Here is a 23,786-nt window from a genome sequence, read left to right on the forward strand (position 1 = left end):
TTTTCCTGTCATAATTGTTAACTCGTCTCCTTCAAATGAACCTCATTTGAAATTGATCTTGCAACCTCGCATTCAAGAGATTGCTTGTAAGCGAGGAGAAAGGTTCTATTTAGACACTCAGCAACCAGTTTGGTAATAGAAGACAGCAAAAGGAAAAATGGAGTTTTAAAGTCCGCAGCTCGTGGTCGTGCGGTAGCGTTCTCGCTTCCCGCGCCCGGGTTCCCGGGTTCGATTCCCGGCCGGGTCAGGGATTTTCTCTGCCTCATGATGACTGGGTGTTGTGTGATGTCCTTAGGTTAGTTAGGTTTAAGTCGTTCTAAGTTCTAGGGGACTGATGACCATAGATGTTAAGTCCCATAGTGCTCAGAGCCATTTGAACCATTTTGGAGTTTTAAATTCTGCCTTCAAAGAATCATTGACGCTGGAGGATCGTACAAACGTACCATCATTTGACTGTAACCCAGATTCCCATTTTCAGGACACAGAAATAGTCATTCCTGACACTGAGTAGCAAATGTAAGAGTTGAAAGCAGATAAGACACCAGGTTCAAATAGAAACCCAGTTTATTTTTTAATAGAGAGTGTGGTACTTTTCGGCATTGGTCCCGTACTTAGCTTGCACTTATGAGGAATCTCTCAACCAGCAAAAAAATTCCAAGAGACTGGAAAAAAGTACATAAGAAGGTAAAAGGAACGGATCTGCAAAATTAGACCAATATCTTTAACATCTGTTTGTAGCAAGTTCTTGCTTTTCCTAGTGCCTTACCTGGTATTTTCTCAGCACACGTATTTTCTTGAAAGTGTTGCCAGCAAAAATACACCTGTCTGACACCTCTACCAATACCAGTCTCATCCTCAGTCCTTACTGCATCTACATGATACTTGGCAGAGTGAACTTTTTACCACTGCTAACCTTTCCGTTTCCTGTTCCAGTTGCAAATGGAGCAAGGGAAAAACGATTGTATATATGTCTTTTTACGTCAGCCCCAATTTCTCTCGTCTTGTCTTCGCAGTTATTATGCAACATGGACATTGATGGCAGCAAAATCATCGGACTGTCTGTCCTAATGTCATTTGTCTAAACTTCCACAATTGTGTTTTGTGAGAACGTCTTCTTCCTTCCAGGAATTCCCATTTCAATTCACGGAGCACTTTTGTAATGCTTGCATGTTGCTTGAACCTACCGATAAAAAATCTATCAGCAAGGCTCTGAATTGCTTCAACGTCTTCCTTTAATCTGAACTGGTAGGAATCCCAACCACACGAGCAGTATTCAAGAATGGGTTCCCTTATAGATGAGCTACACTTTTCTAGAATTCTCCTACCAAACCAAAGCTGGACATTTACCTCTTTAACAACTGACATTACATGCTGGCCTCATTTGATGTCGATTTGCTACGTTATGCTTGGATATTTAATCTGTGTGTCAATGCCAAACAGAAAAACACTAATGCAGAATTTGAAAATTGCAGGATTATTTTCCTACTCATCCACATTAACTTAAATTTTCCACATTGAAGCAAGCTGCCATTCATCACACCAAATAGAAATTCTGTCCAAGTCATTCTGTATCCTTCTACAGTCACTACATTACAGAACTTCCGCATACACTACGCAGGTGCGGCTCGTGACTTCCATACTGGGGTACGCTGACCCATTTACCAATCTGAACTAACCTAGACCTCAGGTTTTGTTACAGATCAGTCTGTCACCATAACCAAGATTTTAGGAAGGGGAGGGGGCAATATTACACTCCAGCCAAACTTTAAATGCCGGCCGCGGTGGTCTAGCGGTTCTAGGCGCGCAGTCCGGAACCGCGCGACTGCTACGGTCGCAGGTTCGAATCCTGCCTCGGGTGTGATGTCCTTAGGTTAGTTAGGTTTAAGTAGTTCTAAGTTCTAGGGGACTGATGACAGTAGTTAAGTCCCATAGTGCTCAGAGCCATTTGAACCATTTGAAACTCTAAATACCGTATCTTCCTCCTGTTTCGTAATCAACTACTAAATAACATCAACAGCTAACTCCAAGACAAAATCTATAGATAGCTTTTTCATCCCGCAACGTCAAATTTCCTGACAATTTAGCACACCAGATCGTACTAAAAGACGCGTTTTGAGGAAATCTGTAATGTGCTGTCTGTTAGCTTAGTTGCATGCTTATAGTTTGTGGTATTTTCATTTCTAAACCTCAGACGTTAAATGTTTTGTACACTCAAACCGCGGTGCTGAAGAGTTCGCGTGAAATGGTGATATTTCCATGACGTCACGGATCTTGTGCTGTGACTGATTGACATGAGAAACCTGAGCAACCGCCATGGAAATGTACTGACCGCATTTGTCGCACACTATGTGATCAAAAGTATCCGGACACCTGGCTGAAAATGACTTAAAAGTTCGTGTCGCCCTCAATCGGTAATGCTGGAATTCAATAGGGTGTTGGCCCACCCTTAGCCTTCATGCACTCTCACAGGCATACGTTCAGTCAAGTGCTGGAAGGTTAATTGAGGAATGGCAGTCTATTCTTCACGGAATGCTGCACTGACGAGAGGTATCGATGTCGGTCAGTGAGGCCCGACACAAAGTCGGCGTTCCAAAACATCCCAAAGATGATCCATAGGATTCAGGTCAGGACTGTGTGCAGGCTAGTCCACTACAGGGATGTTATTGTCGTGTAACCACTCCGCGCCGGCCTCTGTGGCCGAGCGGTTCTAGGCGCTTCAGTCCGGAACCACGCGGCTGCTACGGTCGCAGGTTCGAATTACGCCTCGGGCGTGGATGTGTGTGATGTCCTTAGGTTAGTTAGGTTTAAGTAGATCTAAGTCTAGGGGACTGATGACCTCAGATGGTAAGTCCCATAGTGCTTCGAGCTATATGATTTGAGCTTGCACCCCTTGTTTTTCGTGCCACTGACACAGCATAAGCCTTCATTGATGTTTTAAGCCCCTTCTTGTTCCCCATTGTTGAACAGCTCGACTACAGCGGCCGGCGGGGTGAAAGCCCCTTCCATGAAAAACACGACCACACCATAAAACCACCGCCTCCGAATTTTACTGTTGGCACTACACACGCTGGCAGATGACGCTCACCGGGCATTCGCTATACCCACACCTTCATCGGATCGCCACATTGCGTACCGTGGTTCGTCACTCCACACAACGTTTGTCCATTGTCTAATCGTCCAATTTTTACGCTCCTTGCACCAAGCGAGGCGTCGTTCGGCATTTACCAGCGTGATGTGTGGCTTATGAGCAGCCGCTGTACCATTAAATCTAAGTTTTCTCACCTCCCGCCTAACTTTCATAGTACTTGCAGTGGATCCTGATGTAGTTTGGAATTCCTCTGTGATGGTCTGGATAGATGTCTGCCTATTACACATTACGACCCTCTTCAACTGTCAGTGGTCTCTGTCAGTCAACAGACGAGTTCGGCCTGTACGCTTTTGTGCTATACGTGTCCCTTCACGTTTCCGATTCACTATCACATCGGAAACAGTAGGCCTAGGGATGTTTAGGAGTGTGGAAATCTCGCGTACAGACGTATGACACAAATGACACCCAATCACCTAACCACGTTCGAAGTCGTGAGTTCCGCGGAGCGCCCCGTTCTGTTCTCTCACGATGTCTAATGACTACTGAGGTCGCTAGTATGAAGTACCTGGCAGAAGGTGGCAGCAAAATGCACCTAATATGAAAAACATATTTTTTTTGGGGGGTGTTCAGATACTTTAGATGACGTAGTGTATTTACACTTGTGTATTACAAAAATATGCATTTTGAGTGGTACAATACACACACAGCCAATCTGCTGCATTGTACACTGCTCTGTTAAAATTGCTGCCTGGATTTACGCTGTTTTGTTCTTGATTCATGTTTACATCCAGTCTGGGCGCACCAAGTTTCTTCACTTTCGTCCTTACCGCACTTTCTAAAATTTTACCTGATAAATTGCACTCTGGATTCATATTGTGTTGTTTTCTGACTCGTGTTATGCTGCTATTATTCGCAGGAAAGTAAAACCCACGAAACTCATGCATAATGTACTCACAAAGAGAAATTTGCTAATAACCCGCGTTATCTGTAGTCAGCGAGCAAGGAAACTAAAGTAAGAGGACATACTTCGCGCGATTTTTCCTCTAATCATTCGTGAAACTCTTGCTAGGTGGTTACTAAAGCTCTGTATAGAGCTTTATATGTTACCGCTGCCAGTGCACTCTGGCGAGAAATTTGCGAACTTTTTCCAACATTAGACAGAATAGTCAATGGCAAAAAAAAAAAAGAAAAACCGTCGAAAGGACTATAAAAACAGCAATACTAAAGGGCGAGTAAAGACGTATCAAAACATAATAGAGATATACAGAGACAGGGACTCGATGGCAAAGTTTCAGCAACTCTGTTCATTCCCTTTTGATGTAACCAGTGGAACGTGAAAATTGTGTGCAAGTTGGTAGGACACCCTTAGGCTGAAACACCAGATCCTTCGGGACGCCCATTAGAGCTGTACTCAGCGGAAACCACACCCACAAACCTCCGCTACATAGGGCTAAGCGGGATGTCAAGGCGCAGCCTTAAGACTAGCTACTACCTGTTGGAAAAACATCACGTGCTATCACCTACCATCAGTTCCAAAAACGTTGACCGGCATTATTTAAATCCGTATGGGAAATATGGGAAAAGCGTTCTGATAATTTAAATTCTGCAATACGTTATTGAGAAATGTATAGTGATATATATTTTGGGGCGACTCCACCTCAGAGCTTTTAACTATGAGCCGTACGTACACCATAACATCATCAGCAGACAGGTGCAGATTGGGGCTCACCATGTCTGACATAATATTTATGAGTGTCGAGAACAAGAACAGTCTTACGACACTTCCCTGGAGAACTCTTGATGATATCTTCGTCTCTGATGAACACTTGGTGTCCAGGACAACGTGCTGGGTTCTATTACTTAAGAGGTCTTAAAGTCACTCACATATCCCATTACCACTTTTACACATAGATACTTCCATATTTTTCGAGTGTTAATACAATGTTTACACATTACATACAGAAAAAGTCAAAATGTCATCTTGGGAGCCACTTTACTTATCTGCAACTTTCCTTGTTATGTTGTTTATTAGTAAGCGCTATTCCTTCATATTTTTCTCTGTGATGGACAACACACAGAAGAAAAGTATTGTAATACAATACATACAACTAAAGTAAGATCATATTTCAAAACTTCAATGATTGGCCATCTACAAATAGTTATGTTGTGTCTTGCGTTTTAGAGGAATGGAATGACTCATCCCAACTTTTGAGGTAGTTTCTCATTCTCTCTTCTAAACTACCCTGTCCCACTGTCTAATTAAAATTATTGTTGAGTAACCTTCGAAACTGAAGGTTCATTAACAATTCTGTCGAAGTACACTAGACATAGAATTGGTTTAGATAAATTCAGGACACAGGTAGCAGATCAGTTGCATCAACATTTTTCACTTTAAAAGTCAGTAGTTAAATGATACTCATCTTCAGTCCCTTGTTGTCGGCGTCGTAGTTGCTGCTGCTGCTCTGTATCCTTGAATTAAAACAGGGTATGATCTCGCTGGTAGAGGCCTCGATTTTACGTGTTTTGGAAGAACTGCTTAATCTCTCAGGCTCGCAATCTGTTGTAGCGCATTCTTCAAATGATGAGATTATAATTAACTCCACTGCATTTTTTGAAATAGTAGTACTGAATGAGTTTTTAGATCAAACATTCCGTATATTTCTCACACGAGACAAAACACATTTTTCTGACAGTACTTATTCTTCTACAACATAATTTCATGAATGTATTTTTATGTAAGTCAATGGAGGTTTGTAAACTCGCATCTCCTCACGTCCGCCCACACAAGACCAAACACACTCTTACGAACGAATACATCATGTAGCAGGCATGTAGTAAAAACATATTACAACTCTTTCAATAATTGATTATCGCATTTACCCAAGTATAAGACGACCCTCATTATAAGATGACCCCTATTTTTTAAGAGACTTGTTGCAAAAAAAAAATATTTTTAACGTATTGTGACTAATCAAATTTACAAACTGTTTTAGTGACGTAAAGTACCTGCTTAAAAGTTAACATTTTACCTATTCTAAAGTTCTGAAATTTATTGTCTGCGTTTTGATAACTAAGATAAATTAAAATAAGCAAAACAATTATTTACGTGAATTTGCAAAACTTTTTTCTACATTTTTCGCTTACTAAACGTGTCATCTGTGGTATCACTATGATTAATCACCATCATCCTTAAAGCACAGCCGTGAAATTTAAATCTTCGTTGTCACAAATATTTGGCTATTTCTTCTGAATATGTTGCGATTTCTGAGGTTGAGGTTAGCGTGGGACCTGAGAATACAGCTGTTTTTATCGAAATACATGTCAAATTTCGCTTCTATACTGACATGAGAATGTTAAAGTGTCTCTCTCTTTCGACATGTCGTCTTCCCGTCGCTCTCACTGGCTCCGTAAAACCAGCAGCTGATACACCCGATCTCGTACTCGACTAAGTCATGCTCAGCACCGACAATGTTGTAGCACCAAACACTGAAATACGCCACTGCCCCCTCCCCTACCACTTTCACACATCGAGACTTTCACCGTCTCCTGTAGATGTGAATACTCGTGTTGAGTATTTGTCCAATTTTAAAGTCAATTCAGTCCCGGATACAAACGGATTCAGTCACAATGCAGTTTAAACGTGGCAAAAGTTCCTCAAAAGCCAAAATATAGTGCATAGACTCTCATCGTTGGCAACACTACTTAATTTACTGCCCGTCACTACTCCACCCCACCTCATCTAGTTCTCAGTCAGTCTGGTATCACTGTTGCCCCTCCAGCCCTTTCGTAGTGCCATGCTTGAGCAACTGTGAAGCACAGACTGCAATAACTTCCAGGATCATATTAACAACAGCAACAAATACATAAACAGATCGCAATCACGATTCAGACCAATTCTCGAGCTTGCGCTCGTCCCGCCATCTACTGACGTCTGTTGGTTCCATATCCACGACAGTTCTTGCCACTGTATTTATTCTCGCGACAACAATTACAGTCAGTTTAATACGATTTATTTCGTTCGTTAGACATATCGTTGTCGATAAATTTTCCTTCTTGTTTCATCTGAATGTCAGCATCAGCTGATATAAAGCTGGTGACGTTTTTACCCAGTCTTCTAATATGTGAACTGTGACCGAATTTATTTGCTACCCACTCAGTAAAACACTACAGTCTCTCATAATCAAATAAAATATTTGTCTGAGTTCAGAATCAAGTAGTGTTGTTTGAAGGACATCTTTTCTGCTTTTGAAGTTACCTTTAATTAAAAAGCAGCAAAATATTTGTACACGGTATCCGTACATGTATGAGAACTTCTGTTTCAAACATGTTCCAGTTCAACAAGAGTTTGTAAGATGATAGAATTTGATGCTATTTCCTCTCGTGCTTCACAAAATTGATAAATTTTAAGCAGAGCAGTAGACTATCGTAGTTCACAGTTTCTCGCGTAGGCTATACCTTGCACTACCGCTGCGCAAGGCAGATGTCACGGGATTTTTCGAGCAAGTATGAAACTGTGTCGAGCGTTTCGGCGAGTCAGGAAGTGCCCCTTTGAAGATGAATACCATTTGTTCATCCCCGCCCTCCCGAATTCTTCAAAATAAATCTACACGTGACCTTAATAGCCAAAGTTCATCTATAAATGCAAGACAACATCTGTATACTTCATTAAACAATGTAAAAATGTTAACCTCAGCAACAGTACTATAGTGTGTGTCATTTACGACAGCGGCCGAGTTTAGGTTCGTTCTGTGCATCTGACGTCACAAAACAGGGTCAGCCAATGAACAGAGAACGACGTTGCCAGAGCTCGACTGCAGTGCAGAGCACGGACGAATGTCTTCAGTTTTAGAAACGTTCAGTCATAAATAAAACAACTGAACAAAAGCAATGTCTTGATAGCAGACTTTCTTTTATAGAAAGTTTGGAAAAAACATTCTTTATACCAATTGCTTCATATTCTATTAATTAATTTAACCAAACAAGCAATAAGCCTCCTAATTCAGGCGACAGCAAGGAAAGGTGTTTGTATCATTCTCACGAACCACTTTTTCGCAATAAAGAACAGCAGTAATTGTTTATTTCCTATTGTACTTCGACGAAACGTGAGAAGTTTATAGTCATAGCAAAAGTGTTTGTCAGTAGTTTGCGTGATATGTTACAGTCCTCCAGGTGAACTGTGTAATGACCAGCTTCGTTAGCGTAATGGTTAAGGTGAATGGATGCTATGAGAAATGCAAAAGTGAGTGCAAACCTTGATTGTTGAGTAATATTTTCTTAATTTAAAAACAATATCGAAGTTTTTTACTTCATGAATTTTATTCGTTCGAATGTAATTTTTTGAAATTTCTAGTGCTTTGTCTCTTCAGCATAATCAGAAGTTTTCGGTTTTCCTAATTTTGTCCTCCAATATTTCTTTTCACAGCAATTAAAAACAATGAAAAGGCACACATATAATATTCATGTTATCTCTTTTGTTTGTATATCTCCTCTTCCGCAGTCGCTGTTTTACTATTCATATTGAGATATATTCTTTTGTGACAGTATTAAAAGTATTATTTAGTGCAGAATTTCGGCTCGTACGTTGCCGAGCTTCTTGATTGTCTGGGACACTTCTTTGCTTCGCTGCTTTGGCAACATCATATTCAATGTTTTCGTCGACTGATCTATGTTTTGGCAAGTATTTGCTGTCCGTTGTGATAAACACAAATTGTTTGCGCAATGCGCCTCACTGACATTATATTTGTTTCTATGTTTTATTACGTTCACAATTCAGTTTTGTGTACTTCGCCAACTTTCTTTTAATCAAAACGTTTTAGAAAAAAGCGAAATGACTCTGGTATAAATAAAAGTTTTATTACAGTCGCTAAAGAGGGAATATTTCTCAATATTACATACGAAACCTATCTGCTACTTAAATTAAATGAGATATTGTTATACAGTAAATTTTATATGAAATTTAGGTATCTTGCCCACATTTCATTCTCAACGTTGTGGCAACTAAAATTGACCACACGGAAAGTATACGCTATGGACTTTTACCTCTGCAAACTCTTCAAAATTTCGTGCAATGGTTTAGTACATTTAATGCTGCACAGTAACTGCGTTGAACATCGAAACAAATTTGTCATTTATGGGGGGAACGTGTCAGTCAAGAAGATGTGTAAAAATCAAATTTTTGGGCCAAATAGTTTTTGTGAAATCGAATAAGTGTGTCAAAGCAGTCGGAACACCGTGTGTCTGCACAGGCGAGCAGTGTAGTGATAAAATCGCGCACAGCGTGGAATGCGGGGAGCACGTCTCTGTAGCAGCGAAAGGGTTAATGCAGCCGTGGTGGCTTTACTTCATAAACTGCACGCTCCCCCCCAAAACGTAAGTTTGCGAGCTATACTATACTATTCTATGGCGCTGCTTCTCTTGGCGCGTGCATCGTTTGCAACTGGCAACGCACTGCAGCAATCTCCCGCGTCTGGTTAGCTAGCATTCATCTCACGCTAGGTGAGGAGAACCTACGTCATAATGACGTAACGCTACGTCATCGTGACGTAAATAACCTAAATCGACTAAATGAGTACGTATATCGATCTATGCAGTTGTACCGATAACGTCAAAGCTAAATGTAAAGACATGTGTACAAACGAAGTGGTAGGAGTTGTGTGATATGCTCATCCCAGCTGAATGAATTGTTAAATGTAATCCCAACAATTTGCGATGTAATTGTGTATTTTTTAACATAATTAATGTCTGAGCAAAGGAGCCATAACGAAATAAAGAAAAGCTTGTCATTCTTTTTAAATCCGATGAATCGTGCATAAATCGTGTGGACAGAAAAGTGAAGTAATTAGTTATTCAGCTGCTATCCAGAGAATGTGGGATGTTATTGTGTGTCTCATGAACGTAACGAATATCTGAATGAAGGAATCATAACCATAACGAAAGTTAAAAAAGTAACTAGTCATGTTTTCAATCCGATTAATATTGAATAAATCATGTGGATAAAAATGTGACATAGGAAGAAATTAAAGTGTTTCGTATTTTTATAAAAGTGTTTCGTATTTTTATCAAATCCAATGGATTGTACATAATTCATGTGGGCAGAAATGTTAAACTGAGAAATTGAAGTGGTTCTGAAGATAATTCCGAATGTTGCTAGAAACATTAAACCATCTAGTTCCATTTGATTTTGCCTTCGTGTTGTAAATCAACTAATAAAGATAGTGAAATCTATCAGACTATCGTCATGGATCTGCTAGAAAGTTCTCTCATCTCCGTTAGAGCCCATGTTCAGAACGACGTACACGCTAGCAACATTGGACAATACGACAATGAAAGCACATAAACAAATAACAATGCAGATTCAAGACGCACACAACAGTCGATATATACAGAATGCACACAACAGTCGATAGGGCAACTCGTGAAACTCATGATGACGCGTGCTACGTCACAATGACATAGAGCTCTCTTCACCGAGTGTGAGATGAATGCTACCCCCGGCGTCTGGGGGGGGGGGGGGGGGGGGGGGGGCATGCGCGAGCCGCCAAGATAAAAGAAATGAACTATAGTTTAATCAGCGAATATAAGACGACCCTGTATATTTCGAATGACGAACTGGGGAAAAACCTCGTCTTACAATCAGGAAAATCGGTAACATTCATATCGATACTGACTCACAGAAATCCCATGTATGTAGAATAGTTTACATCAAATTATAACTGTATTTTGATAAATTTCAATATTCATTTAGTTTTAGAAATAATAAATTGTAATGGGTTTTCAGAAGATAAGAATATAACGTAACATGAAACATAGAATAAAGGTCGTCAAATATTGAAAAAGATCCACAAGGAGAAAAATATGAGTTCAAAATGTAACGCAATATAACCAGGACAATAAATGTATTGTGACATTCATTACTCACGGCAATGTCATTATCAACACTACAGTGACATCACAAGGGTATAGGTCTGTTTCACTCTCTCTCTCTCTCTCTCTCTCTCTCCCCCTCCTCCCATTATGCAAGAGTTCTAAATCATACCTAAGTTGTCTAGCCTTTTAGAGCTAAGAAGTCCACATGATGATAACTACCATCATCCTACAATACAGATATTACATATTCTATTGCAGATGCTAACACATGAACCATTTTGTGAGCAAGATATAGGGCAAGTTACAACTCTTTCAACTATGATTGTTTAATTCCCTATTCCAATGGTAACAACTGACGTTCACTCTAAGGACCCAACATTCTCCATTCATATGTATTTACTAATATCCTTCTGCAATTTGTAAATGTGTCTATGTATTTTTCTTCAATTACTTGTCCTGTCCATTTTTACTATATTCATTTCTGTAATGGTACCTTTTTCCAGTTTTATGTGCACCATATCTATCTCTCTAATTCAACATTCTGAATTTGCATTTATTGTTATTGTCTTTTAATACATAATTTTCTTTTCAAGATATCCGTTGTTTGTCCACTTACAAAATCACTGTGACATAAATGAGCAGAGGAAACTAGCATCTGCAATTAGAGATGTATTACGTGATGCATTGTATGTGCATCCAGAAGACAGCCAAACAGATATTGGTGAAATGACTCTCGAAGATCTGCGAGGAAAAGTAGTGATTATGGTGAGTAGAAAATATTCTGTATAATGTCTTTTTTTTGTCTTTTTAAATATTGCCTTTTAATGAAATATTTATTGCAGTCCCAGACTGACTTTGAAGTACAACTGTGACTTTTGCTGTACTCTTGTATATCATTTATGTGTGTATTGTTTAATACATATCCTGCTTTGGTTCCTGAATATGTGTTTGGTTTGTATTAGAGATGCAAATTCTAATCTTAAATCAAATGTGGAAAAAACTACTTCATGCCACCACTCGTAACTCAGTCAAATAATTATTCAAAGCATCAGATTTTAACTGTGCATGTCTTACCTCCATAATGCTGAGCAAATGGAAATCTTTGCCCTAAATTTTAATTTTGTGCATACATCCATATTGTCCAATTATGTGCTTTTCTGTGTTAAAACTCATTTATACAAGGTTCCCCAGGATGAAAGGTCAATATTCAGAGATATGACAGGAACAGTCATTCGAAGCAAAAAGTCTAGTAAACATTGGCTCTAAAGTGCATACCGTAGGAGCTATGAGCACTTATTCAGTAGTATAGATGTTTTTCATGATAGTGAAGATGAACGAGTGCTCATCTCTCTTAATGTAATCATTTAGAGCCCATGTTTACTAGACTATTTTGCTTTGAATGATCATTCATGTCATAGCCCTGAATACTGATGTTTCCTCCTGGGACATCCTGTATATTACATTCGAATAAAGGAAAAATGAAAAAGTAAATCATTTAAATAATTTCCATTAGCTGCTTATAACTGCAAGTGGAAAAACCTTGGGCATTTCTTAAAACAATACATCAAAGCAGGAGTCTGACAGCTACAGATGTAGGCAAAGTCAAAACGCCAAACCAAAAAATTATGACTCACAACGTTCATCACACAAGGCTCACAGAGATCATTGCAGAATGCTGGCATACTGTAGGCAAATGCTGAAGTGACTTACAGGAGGCTATGGCAGGCATTTCATTAGCCCAGGTGGCCAGCTTATGTGATACATTGCCACAGACATTACGCTGTGTTGCTTGCAGTCTCTCAATTGGATTTCCTAGCAGTTAGACAGACTAATAACATTTTTTTCAGACTACATTAAATTTTATACTGACAGTTTTCAATTTAGCTTGCATTAACAGTTTGTATAGTGGGGTAGTACTGGCCACAAAGGACATTGGTGTAGACATAAGTCATCAGAACAGTCCTTGGATCAACACATTCAACACTGCTATCTCTTCTCTTCAATTGTGTAGGTGAACTGGTGATTTTCTGGTAAATTTAAAGAATAATTACTCAATTGTCAAGCATCTTAGAGACACACATCTAACATAATTTTAAACTCGATACTTTGTAGATTAGGAATTATGCTTTGTTATACGTGTGTTTGGATCAGTACTGGTATATCAGCATTGCCAGAAACATGAGAAATGTCCTCCCTAGGCTCACAAACATTTCAAGCAAAAATAAAAAGAAAACGTCTTTTGATGCATTTATAAATGCTGTGTCATAGGTTACAAAATGCCACAGAGTGACAATTGACGTGTCTAGCAAAAGTTTTCAACCCTCCTCAGTTGATAAAAATTCATTGGCAATTGATAAAAAGGCCATCATCAATGATGAATGTCATATCTGTGTTAAGATGCGAACTGTACACTTTCCAATTAAAAAATATTCTTGTTGGCCCATGCCAAGTGCAAAATGCCCTTCATAGATGTTATTCTGGAAGTACTGGGCCCTGTAGTGACAATTGTTGCCTAAGACACTGCACTAGGTGGCTCGCAATGTCTCAATGGGATTTCCTAGCAGTTACACAGATTAATCACTTTTTTCAGAATACATTAAATTTTATGCAGACAATTTTCAGCCTAGCTTACATTAACAGGTATTCTGCAGGTAACCTATGACATAGCATTTATATTTGCACCAGAAGATGAAACTTACAAGTTGTGTTACCAGTTGTGTTGGCTTATAAGTGACCTAAACAAATCCAGCTACAGAAGACCATTGGACATTTCATTAAGTTTCATTTTAATAGTTTTAACACCTGTGTTTTAAAAACTATTCACTGTATGAATTTTCAAGAAGTCAAGTATAACTATATTAGCTTTGGTTGCTACAGTTTTTAAATTGTCTGTAAGTGCGTATTTATTTCATATTTTATAACAAAAAATAACATGTAGTTTGTACGTAATTTACTTCCAAATGGCAGTCTTGAAAACATTGTGGTACACAAAGTCCAACATTGCAGTGTTTGTACCACTATCTGCTTTCTTTTCTTATTCACTTGCCAGTCCCTTTCTTTCCATCGCCAGAGAAAACTTTACAATAGCACATGGTGTTTACTTTGTTGGCAGTAAATGGAACCTTATCTGGAAAGTGTTGACCAAAAGTTCTATCAATGTTAATGGTTGGTGTTCCGTCCAGTGATGAAATGTCACTTCCTTCAACTACCAAGTCCATTCAAACTTCTTTTTTATGGTTTTCACTAGAGATATCTTTTGCTTGGTGACATCTTTGTACAAAATAGAATCATAAACAGAATCCTTCAACTACCAAGTCCATTCTAACTTCTTTTTTATGCTTTTCACTAGAGATATCTTTTGCTTGGTGACATCTTTGTACAAAATAGAATCATAAACAGTAACATTAGGAAAAAGTGAAAGCAAATTTTGTTTCACCACTTCATTGTTTTTCATGTGAAAGGGCAGCAGCTGTACAGCTTGTTGACGTGGTGTACACCAGCGTTGTTCATATTGTAATTGTAATCTATAACATTGTTTGGCTTTATTGTTGTTATAAAACCTCCTTCTGAACATACAGAAACACCTTCAGTGGTTGCCTGATGTTTTGTGGAGGGCCAATACACATAAAGTCTATTTTCCAGAGTGAGCACTAGAATAGGACCCTTAATTAAAATAAAAATAAAAAATGTTTCTTCAACTTCCTTGTCATGAAGCTTGGAAGCTTGTTGGTGTGCCCTTTTGGTTCTTTGTGACAGTTACCACATTCACTAAAGACACAGTTATAAATTGACTCCTGCTGCATCTAGTGATCAAAATATAAACTACAAAGGCTGTCCTACAGCCAGCAGTCATGTAGCACATGGGAAACACATTTCAGTGGATGGAAAACCTGTGTCTGTCCTCACAGTGGATACATGTGCATCTGTATGGCATACAGGCATAGTACTGAGAGTGTTAATTATGCAGTCCTGTTTAAGACAGATGAGAATTTTACTTTTTATTTTGAAAAAAATTGGCCAAAAACCATTTTTAACAATGTGTCATCAATAATGAATGATCCCTGTACAGTGTACACCCAAGACGTCAAGTATTTCTATAGTAAAAATACACACTGTCTGATAATACTGTAGGCCATATGTGTGGAGACAGTGGCTCAAAACACAGTAATTTCCAATTGTCATTTTTCATTCTTGCATTGTGTCATGTAAGTCTCATCATGGACTCCCACCAGGTATGTGGAACAAGTAAAGTTATATATTAATAGCCAGAAGCTGCCACAGCAAATTACTTGTGTAAAGTATCACTTTTACATGTGTAAAATATCACTAGGACTAATCTATTGAAACTGATAATTAAGGAAATTGCCCCTTGATTCTTCATTCATGTATATTAGGAGGAAAACAGATGTTTTTGGGGAAAAAAGTTCACTGCTCCTCCACTTATACTACACAGCTGGTGCTTTGTGTAACACTTCAAACAAAGATCTTATGCATCTTTACACAGAACACTATCAGCTGTCCATGTACTGGCAAAGCTAATATCTACTTAATACAAATACTAGGTGTGGTTCTCACCGAGGCAATACCATATGCGATGCAGCTCACAATATAACACAGAAGCAACCTGCATTGCTGGAGTGCATAGAAAAGTAGTTGAAGTGACAATTGGTTCACATGGGGGTGACGGTTTTGATACAAATTTCAAGTCATCAGAAGTGCCTAAAACATTGTTTTATGTAAATGAAGCAGAGCTACATCTGTCTCTCTACTTAGTTTTTCAGGAAAGCTTTTATTTTTGTGTAAATATTTAAAAATCATGGTTTTTAGATTCACGTGTATTCTCCATTATGCAGGCTTTCTCATTTGAGTCTAAGGAAACTGTTAAGTATTTTTTTAAAAAAATATTTTTTCTTATGCCGTAATCTCACATCATAGCCTGATAATGAACTGGTTTTCTTTTTGCTGTTGCCCATAGTTGTTCTGATACTTAGTTACTAAGAAAACAATTGGCTATGTTTGGAAAGTGTACAGCAAAGAGTGTAGTTGGTAGCCAGCTTATGTTTGGTGGGTTTCAAGTCATACATTGCTGCATACAAAATATAGCCAACATATTGAAATTGTTTTTAACATTAGAAGAGACACAGGGACTCAAGTGATAATGCTGACTGCTTTTTTACAGTTTATGTTCCTGATTTCAGCAAACCTTATGACAAGCATAAAAGAGATCTTAAAGCTAAATTGCTTTTACTTCTGAATGAGCAGCTAGAAAGAACTGAGAAGGCGACATTGGGATTTTGCTTAACATCATGAGCTTCTTTCATTTCTTCAAATACATTGTCTGCCTATGATTTCACCCATGGGACTTGTTTACTCTCTCATCTAGTATATCCTTCTTGAGATAAATAATCGTGATGCTGTAGAACGTGCTAAAAAAGTGCAGATGATATACAACCTATAACTTTCAACATGGCAGGCTGTCTTCAATAGGGAGGGTGGCCATACACAATCACTCTAGAGCTGAATCATTCAACACAGTAATGCTAATTCTAAACCTTATAATATTAATGAAACAAATTAGTGAAATAAATGTTAATCAGTAATTGAATTAAGGATGAAATATTTAAACGAAATCCTGAAGGATAATAATGTTGGCTAAGCCAGACTGTTTCCAAATATTTATTTCAGACATGCACAACATCTGTAAATGGTAGCTGCTAAATCAGCAGTGTGAAATTTATAATCACTTCATGCAAGCAGTGCATTTACAAACAACACCATGCTCTAGATAATTAAATATTTTTACACATTAACTCACGAATAACTGTAACAACTTCTTAATGTTCATTAGTGTGAACTCTCACTGTTACCCTCAGTGGAGCCAAACTCAACAGTGCACAATACTATTGTGTCACTTTTCAGCCAAGTCCATCTCAAATACAAATAATGGAAGCACACCTGCCAAGCATAATTAAAGAATGCACGTATGAAAGCTAGTCATTCACTGAAATGACTCAAGAAATTCTATGTCCTGCCTGAAATCAGAGTCCACAAATATTTACAGACTTTCACTTGCTACCTTGAAATAATTCCATGTCTCCACACTCACGGAGTGAAGCAAGTAGCACACACACCACACAGAATGTTATCGCACTTCCGACCAACTGCAGACAAAAAACACACAATGAAAGCCCCTGTGCTGTGCTGTGCATGCTTATTTAAAGGCTTGGTCACTTGACCACTACTCCACTCAGTGAAGATACTTTCACCCTGACCATCATTAAGAATTTATACAATAATTTCACATAAATATATACGATAAAAGATTTGGTGAATCTTTGCAGTTAGTTTGCAACCTCTTCATAAAATATAAGGTATTGTGACAAGAATTTCAAACTAATCCCAAACATATAATTTGACATACCTGGAACCAGTCAAGACACTAACTTTACATATTTTATAGCTCACAAATATAAATAAATATGTCATAAATTGTTGGACTATAGAAGTGATACTCATGCTGATAATATCATTTGTGTATCTGTGGGGCATTTCACAGTCACGGCATTATTTATGTAAAATTAACTAATTTTTTATAATATTTTGCATATATTATTTACTTAGAAAAGTGATCTCTTCATCTGATTGCTGGCATCAGCAACGTTCATTTGGTGTATTGAAAATGTAAATTACATAATGGGCTTATTTGTTACAGTCTTAAAAAATAATACTAGTAGTAAATTTTAATTGCTTTTTTAATCATTTAAGTTCCAAATATGGTGTAATTTTCAATGAGCTCATCCCATTGCTATGTTTCCAAAGCTGTCATTAGTTTTTTTACCCTACCATGCCTGTATGACACTTAATGTATTTTCTGTAATATTAAATGTAATGACAATATTTCAAGTCACATGACTCCTCCATCTTAGCTCATTCTGCAACTGTACTGCCAGAAGTCAGAAGCACCTCTTTCCATTCAGGAAAAACATGACCACTACTTCTCATTGCTTGCTAGCCACCGCTATATTTCTGCTTACTGGTCCGTCCAGTTCAACTGTTCACAATCCAGCTGATAGCCACCCACCCCAACACTTCTTCACACCAGCCCTACAGCCGTTCTGTCAATTTTAAACCATCTTGTGGCAATCGAGCCAGCTGTTTGTTGTCACATACCCCTGTGCAGAGTTCGTCATCCACTGCTACACCATCAATTGTCCCGGATCCCACTTCAGATCCAGTGTTTCTTCTGAATACTTGTCAAGCTGAATTGTATACTACTTTGCAAAACCAAATAGTTGTAGAAATATTAGCTTTATTAATTTGTAACCATTATTTATACAGGGTTATTACAAATGATTGAAGCGATTTCACAGCTCTACAATAACTTTATTATTTGAGATATTTTCACAATGCTTTGCACACACATATAAAAACTCAAAAAGTTTTTTTAGGCATTCACAAATGTTCGATATGTGCCCCTTTAGTGATTTGGCAGACATCAAGCCGATAATCAAGTTCCTCCCACACTAAGCGCAGCATGTCCCCATCAATGAGTTCGAAAGGATCGTTGATGTGAGCTCGCAGCTCTGGCACGTTTCTTGGTAGAGGAGGTTTAAACACTGAATCTTTCACATAACCCCACAGAAAGAAATCGCATGGGGTTAAGTCGGGAGAGCGTGGAGGCCATGACATGAATTGCTGATCATGATCTCCACCACGACCGATCCATCGGTTTTCCAATCTCCTGTTTAAGAAATGCCGAACATCATGATGGAAGTGCGGTGGAGCACCATCCTGTTGAAAGATGAAGTTGGCGCTTTTGGTCTCCAGTTGTGGCATGAGCCGATTTTCCAGCATGTCCAGATATACATGTCCTGTAACTTTTTTTCGCAGAAGAAAAAGGGGCCTTAAACTTTAAACCGTGAGATTGCACAAAACACGTTAACTTTTGGTGAATTGCGAATTTGCTGCACGAATGCGTGAGGATTCTCTACCGCCCAGATTCGCACATTGTGTCTGTTCACTTCACCATTAAGAAAAAATGTTGCTTCATCACTGAAAACAAGTTTCGCACTGAACGCATCCTCTTCCATGAGCTGTTGCAACCGCGCCGAAAATTCAAAGCGTTTGACTTTGTCATCGGGTGTCAGGGCTTGTAGCAATTGTAAACGGTAAGGCTTCTGCTTTAGCCTTTTCTGTAAGATTTTCCAAACCGTCGGCTGTGGTACGTTTAGCTCCCTGCTTGCTTTATTCGTCAACTTCCGCGGGCTACGCGTGAAACTTGCCTGCACGTGTTCAACCATTTCTACGCTCACTGCAGGCTGACCCGTTGATTTCCCCTTACAGAGGCATCTAGAAGCTTTAAACTGCGCATACCATTTCCGAATGGAGTTAGCAGTTGGTGGATCTGTGTTGAACTTCGTCGTGAAGTGTCGTTGCACTGTAATGACTGACTGATGTGAGTGCATTTCAAGCACGACATACGCTTTCTCGGCTCCTGTCGCCATTTTGTCTCACTGCGCTCTCGAGCACTCTGGTGACAGAAATCTGAAGTGCGGCTTCAGCCGAACAAAACTTTATGAGGTTTTTCTACGTATCTGTAGTGTGTTGTGACCATATGTCAATGAATGGAGCTACAGTGAATTTATGAAATCGCTTCAATCATTTGTAATAGCCCTGTATATGTACCACAATATGTAAAGTACCATACCAGATGCTCTTACAAAAATAAACTTCTCATAGTGGCATTTTAATGTCATTCACACTCTTTCACCAACTTGCCTAATTGGAATGAGTAGCTTCTCAGCAGGAGAAATAGCTAGTCAAAAATTTGTGTCCTGCATTGTCAAAGTAGCTGATACCTGTTATTCCCAAAAGTGGAAACTGTCTGGACTCATTCTATAGAATTCATGGAATTTGTGTTCATGCTGAGAGACCTCATGAGAAACCACAGCTGAACAATGTTTCATATTTATATCAATGTATGGGTGCACCCAGAACTTCCTTTTCTTTTTTTGTTTTTTGAACTGTAAATAATAAGTGACAATAACGTCCACTTCAGAAGAGCTTGTGGTTGCAACTGAAACTCAAACAAAAAAGTGATTTAGTCTGTCATGTTGCCTTTTTTTTTATCAACAGCTGCATCACATATTGTATCATCCTTGTGGGGATGTAAGTGTCACACTGATAAGTGTCACACAATGTGACATTTATTGCAATGTGTCATATTGCATACCGCCAACAGCCTTGTTGCAGTGGTAACACTGGTTCCCACTAGGTCACTGAAGTTAAGCACTGTCATGTTTGGCTAGCACTTGGACAGGTGACCTTCTGAGTCTGCCTAGTCTATGGGCAAGCAGGCTACACTCAGCCCCTGTGAGACCAAATGAGGAACTACTTGACTGAGAAGTACAGGCTCCTGTCACAAAATCTGAAAACGACTTCGGAGAGTGGACTGCAGACCACATGACTCTCCGTATCTGCATCCACTGATGCCTATTGGTTAAGGATGATATGGCAGTTGGTTGGAACCGTTTGGGCTTCAGACACTTGTTCAGATGGAGTGTAGTTTTGTCATATTGTATCAGCTCAGTGAGAACTGCACCCTAGAGTTATGTGAAATTAACATTCCTGAGTCCAAATGTATTGATGAATTGTAGGAGTGGTAGCTAATACCTGCAACCTGTTACACATCATTCATCAAAATATAAAACTCCATTTGGAACCATTGAAAGGAATGTTTAGTCTACATGAAAATTATTTTTACTTCTAGTGTTAACATGGTCAGTTGCACATTTCATCTTAAATTTACTCTTGTAACTAATCAGATATGTCATTAGGAAGTAAATGTATAGGTATACTAGTGTAAACATTGATGGGTCCCTAAAGCAGCTTGTGCAGTATGTTCAGTTATCAACTTTTATAATATTCTTACTGAACAGTCCTATAGAAGAATACTTTTTTATCTTAGCTGCATTTCCCCAGAACATTATGCCATAGGACAATATTGAGTGAAAGTATGCAAAGTATACTAGTAGTCCACCATTCATGGCAGCATAATGAGGCATTTCTAAGGGCAATGCAGGCAGAACTGAGCATTTTGGGTAACTGATCCATGATCTAGTCCTGCCTCAGTTTAATATCCATCTCATTGCCCTGGAGCTTTACACATGCACATGCAGCCCCATTCAGTGTGTTCTCACTGGTCTCAACTTCTGGTATCTTGTTTCCTTGTTTTGAACTGAACAATATGGGATTTTGTAAGATCAAGAATTAATCTGTTTGATGTGAACGAGTTGCAAGCCTATTCCATCAGTCCTCTGGTTGTATCTGGTATGGACATGTTTCAGCCCTTTATCAGTAAACTAGTGTCATCAGAAAACTTCAGAAGTTTTGAAGAATCCTCCGTGTTCTAGGTGAATCATTTATGTAGGCCAAGAACAGACACGGATCAAGCACTGGACATTGTTGGACACAATATTCAATGTTTCCCCATACCAAGTTTGTTTTTATTCCTGTTGGGTCATTGGTTACTGTGTTCCTCAGTTGTCCATTGCTAAAATAAGACTCTGTCCATGCAAGGGGAATGACTTACCATCGCACTTGCCCTTGTAGAATTTTGTGATCCACACAAAGGTCTTTGTAAGATACTGAAAATGCCAAAAGTGTAATTTTTCTTGTTTGTTCTAACAGATCTGAGTTCATGATGTTTTTCATTGGTGTCTCCTTTGAATGAAGTTGACATTTTTCCACTTGGACTGCAATTTTTATTAAGAGTTTATCTTTCTTACACTACTAGTTTTGAGTTAAAAAGTCATTTTCAGGTGTTCATCTAGTGCAGCGTGCCATAGACATGAAAACACCGGCGAATTTACATGTTGTTCTGTTATTTCTGATGGTTGACAAATTATAGTTCAAATATTACTGTTTGAGATGGTTTACAAACAGTAAATGCATTAAAGACAAGAAATATTAGCAAAATCATTACAGAAGTTAAGTGGCAATGTTTGTAAAATTTTACTGTCAGGAAGGTGATTCAGTATTCTGTTGTAAGTTCCTGCCCAAGAAATTTTGAGAACATGGGAAGGAGGGAGAGATGACTATAATTGGAGCAGCCCCAGCAGTAGCTGGACAAATATACTCATTGTGCTGGCTGAATGTTACACTAGAGAACAGTTGTTTCCCTTGTAAAGAGGGCATTCTGTTGTGTTTTAAAAGTGCTATATAATGGTCTCTGACAGTTAGAAGCATATTGCTGCAAGCTTCCTAAAAAAAAAAAAATTAAAAAAAAATTTAAAAAAAAATTGTTAGTAGTGAAAGATGCAATGACCATGTGCTAAGAAATCACTATAGACTGATGGGAAACGTTTCTACAGCTGTGTGTGAATTCTTTTTTTACCTATATGTGACGTGTATGCATTTAAATGAAAAATTTATGTCTAATAATGTTTAACAGCCAACAAAAATTTATGGAAATTTATTTTATGAATTTCAGATATCTTGATGGTTTCAGTTCCTGTATGTTTAGTGTTTGTAAAGATCTTCTTTCTAGATGATATGTACAGAAGCTGCCACTTGTGTGTTGGCCTCATATCCAACTTCATAAAAAACTTCAGTAGATGTTTTAACTATCACACATGTGCTTCCATCAGACTGTGTCCTCAGACTTCATCACAGCTTTCAGTGACATGCAACCTGCCAGTTCTTTTTCAGTTACAATAGTCTTCCTGAATAATAGCAACATGAAACTGCTCTCTGCAGAGTCAGTTTTCTGACAATGCAGCTTCATTAAGAGAGCTTTACCTTATGACGATAACAAGCCTCATTTTTGCACAAACTTTGATTCAGTGAAAAGTTAACAGCAAAAATTTTAAACTTATTATTTACTGTAGCAGAATTCTTAGATCCCTCAAACAAAGTCCAGCTTATCAGTGTTCACAATCATGAATAATGTGAAAAGAAATCCAACAAATCTATTTGAATAGAGACAAGGAATGTTTCCAACATCGCTACCAAGTGAGGTTCTCGATTAGTTAATGTACATAACACACATTCTGGAGAAGTGGACTTCAAATTCTTCTCTAGTCAGCAAGATGTAGAGTTCCCTTAAGTTATGTAATACAAATACTGGGAGATTCCTATTGAAAAGGGCATAATCAATTTCCATCTCTGTCCTTGCTAAATCAGCGCTTGTGCTCCATTTTTAACGGCCTGAGCACTGACACAATGTTAAATCACAATTTTCTTGCCTCCTCTTCTCCCAAAACTGCTACAGTGCTGCCTATCATCATTAAGTATATCTATTTTCATAATTAATTTCAGTATAAAAGGATGAATGAAACCTCATATCTTTGTAAATTTCTGTAAAAACAGCATAATGTTACTGGCCATACTTTTAAAATTCTTAATGTTTCACTTCGCAAACCCCCTGTTGCGTGATATTTAACGGACTCTGAATTAATCATGAATCAGCCAAACCCTTGAGAATCTGTGCAGAATTTAATGCATGCAACAGATTTACTAATGTTATCATTTATTTAGGCCGTAACAGTGAATCTGAAGATGGAGGAATTGACATAATATTTATCATTGAAAGGGATTGAATGTGATAATAAACCCAAGATTTAAGCATACTCTCACAGTTTATTACAAAAGACAGTTGGCCTTTTGAAGCATTTAAAAAAAAAAAATTGTCTCAATTTGAACTTTCTGATGAGAATTGCAAACTAAAGCTCAGAGTTGGCAAAGTTACTAAATGATGGGGAGATGATTAATGATCTTGCATCTGATTCTATGAACTGATTTGCAACTTGATTATGGTGATCACAGTGACCGT

The 23,786-nt window shown here is 38.4% G+C and overlaps 1 protein-coding gene across 1 annotated transcript in view; it reads left to right on the plus strand.

The window, feature by feature from the left end:
- LOC126470611 (inactive phospholipase C-like protein 2) overlaps positions 1-23,786 on the plus strand; it is a 725,325-nt gene that overhangs the window by 537,628 nt on the left and 163,911 nt on the right. The window contains exon 9 of the mRNA XM_050098565.1: positions 11,548-11,719. Coding sequence (XP_049954522.1) covers positions 11,548-11,719 — 172 coding nt within the window. The remainder of the gene's footprint in view (positions 1-11,547; positions 11,720-23,786) is intronic.

The sequence above is a fragment of the Schistocerca serialis genome, chromosome 3 (genome assembly GCF_023864345.2).
Source record: "Schistocerca serialis cubense isolate TAMUIC-IGC-003099 chromosome 3, iqSchSeri2.2, whole genome shotgun sequence".
Lineage (NCBI taxonomy): Eukaryota > Metazoa > Arthropoda > Insecta > Orthoptera > Acrididae > Schistocerca > Schistocerca serialis.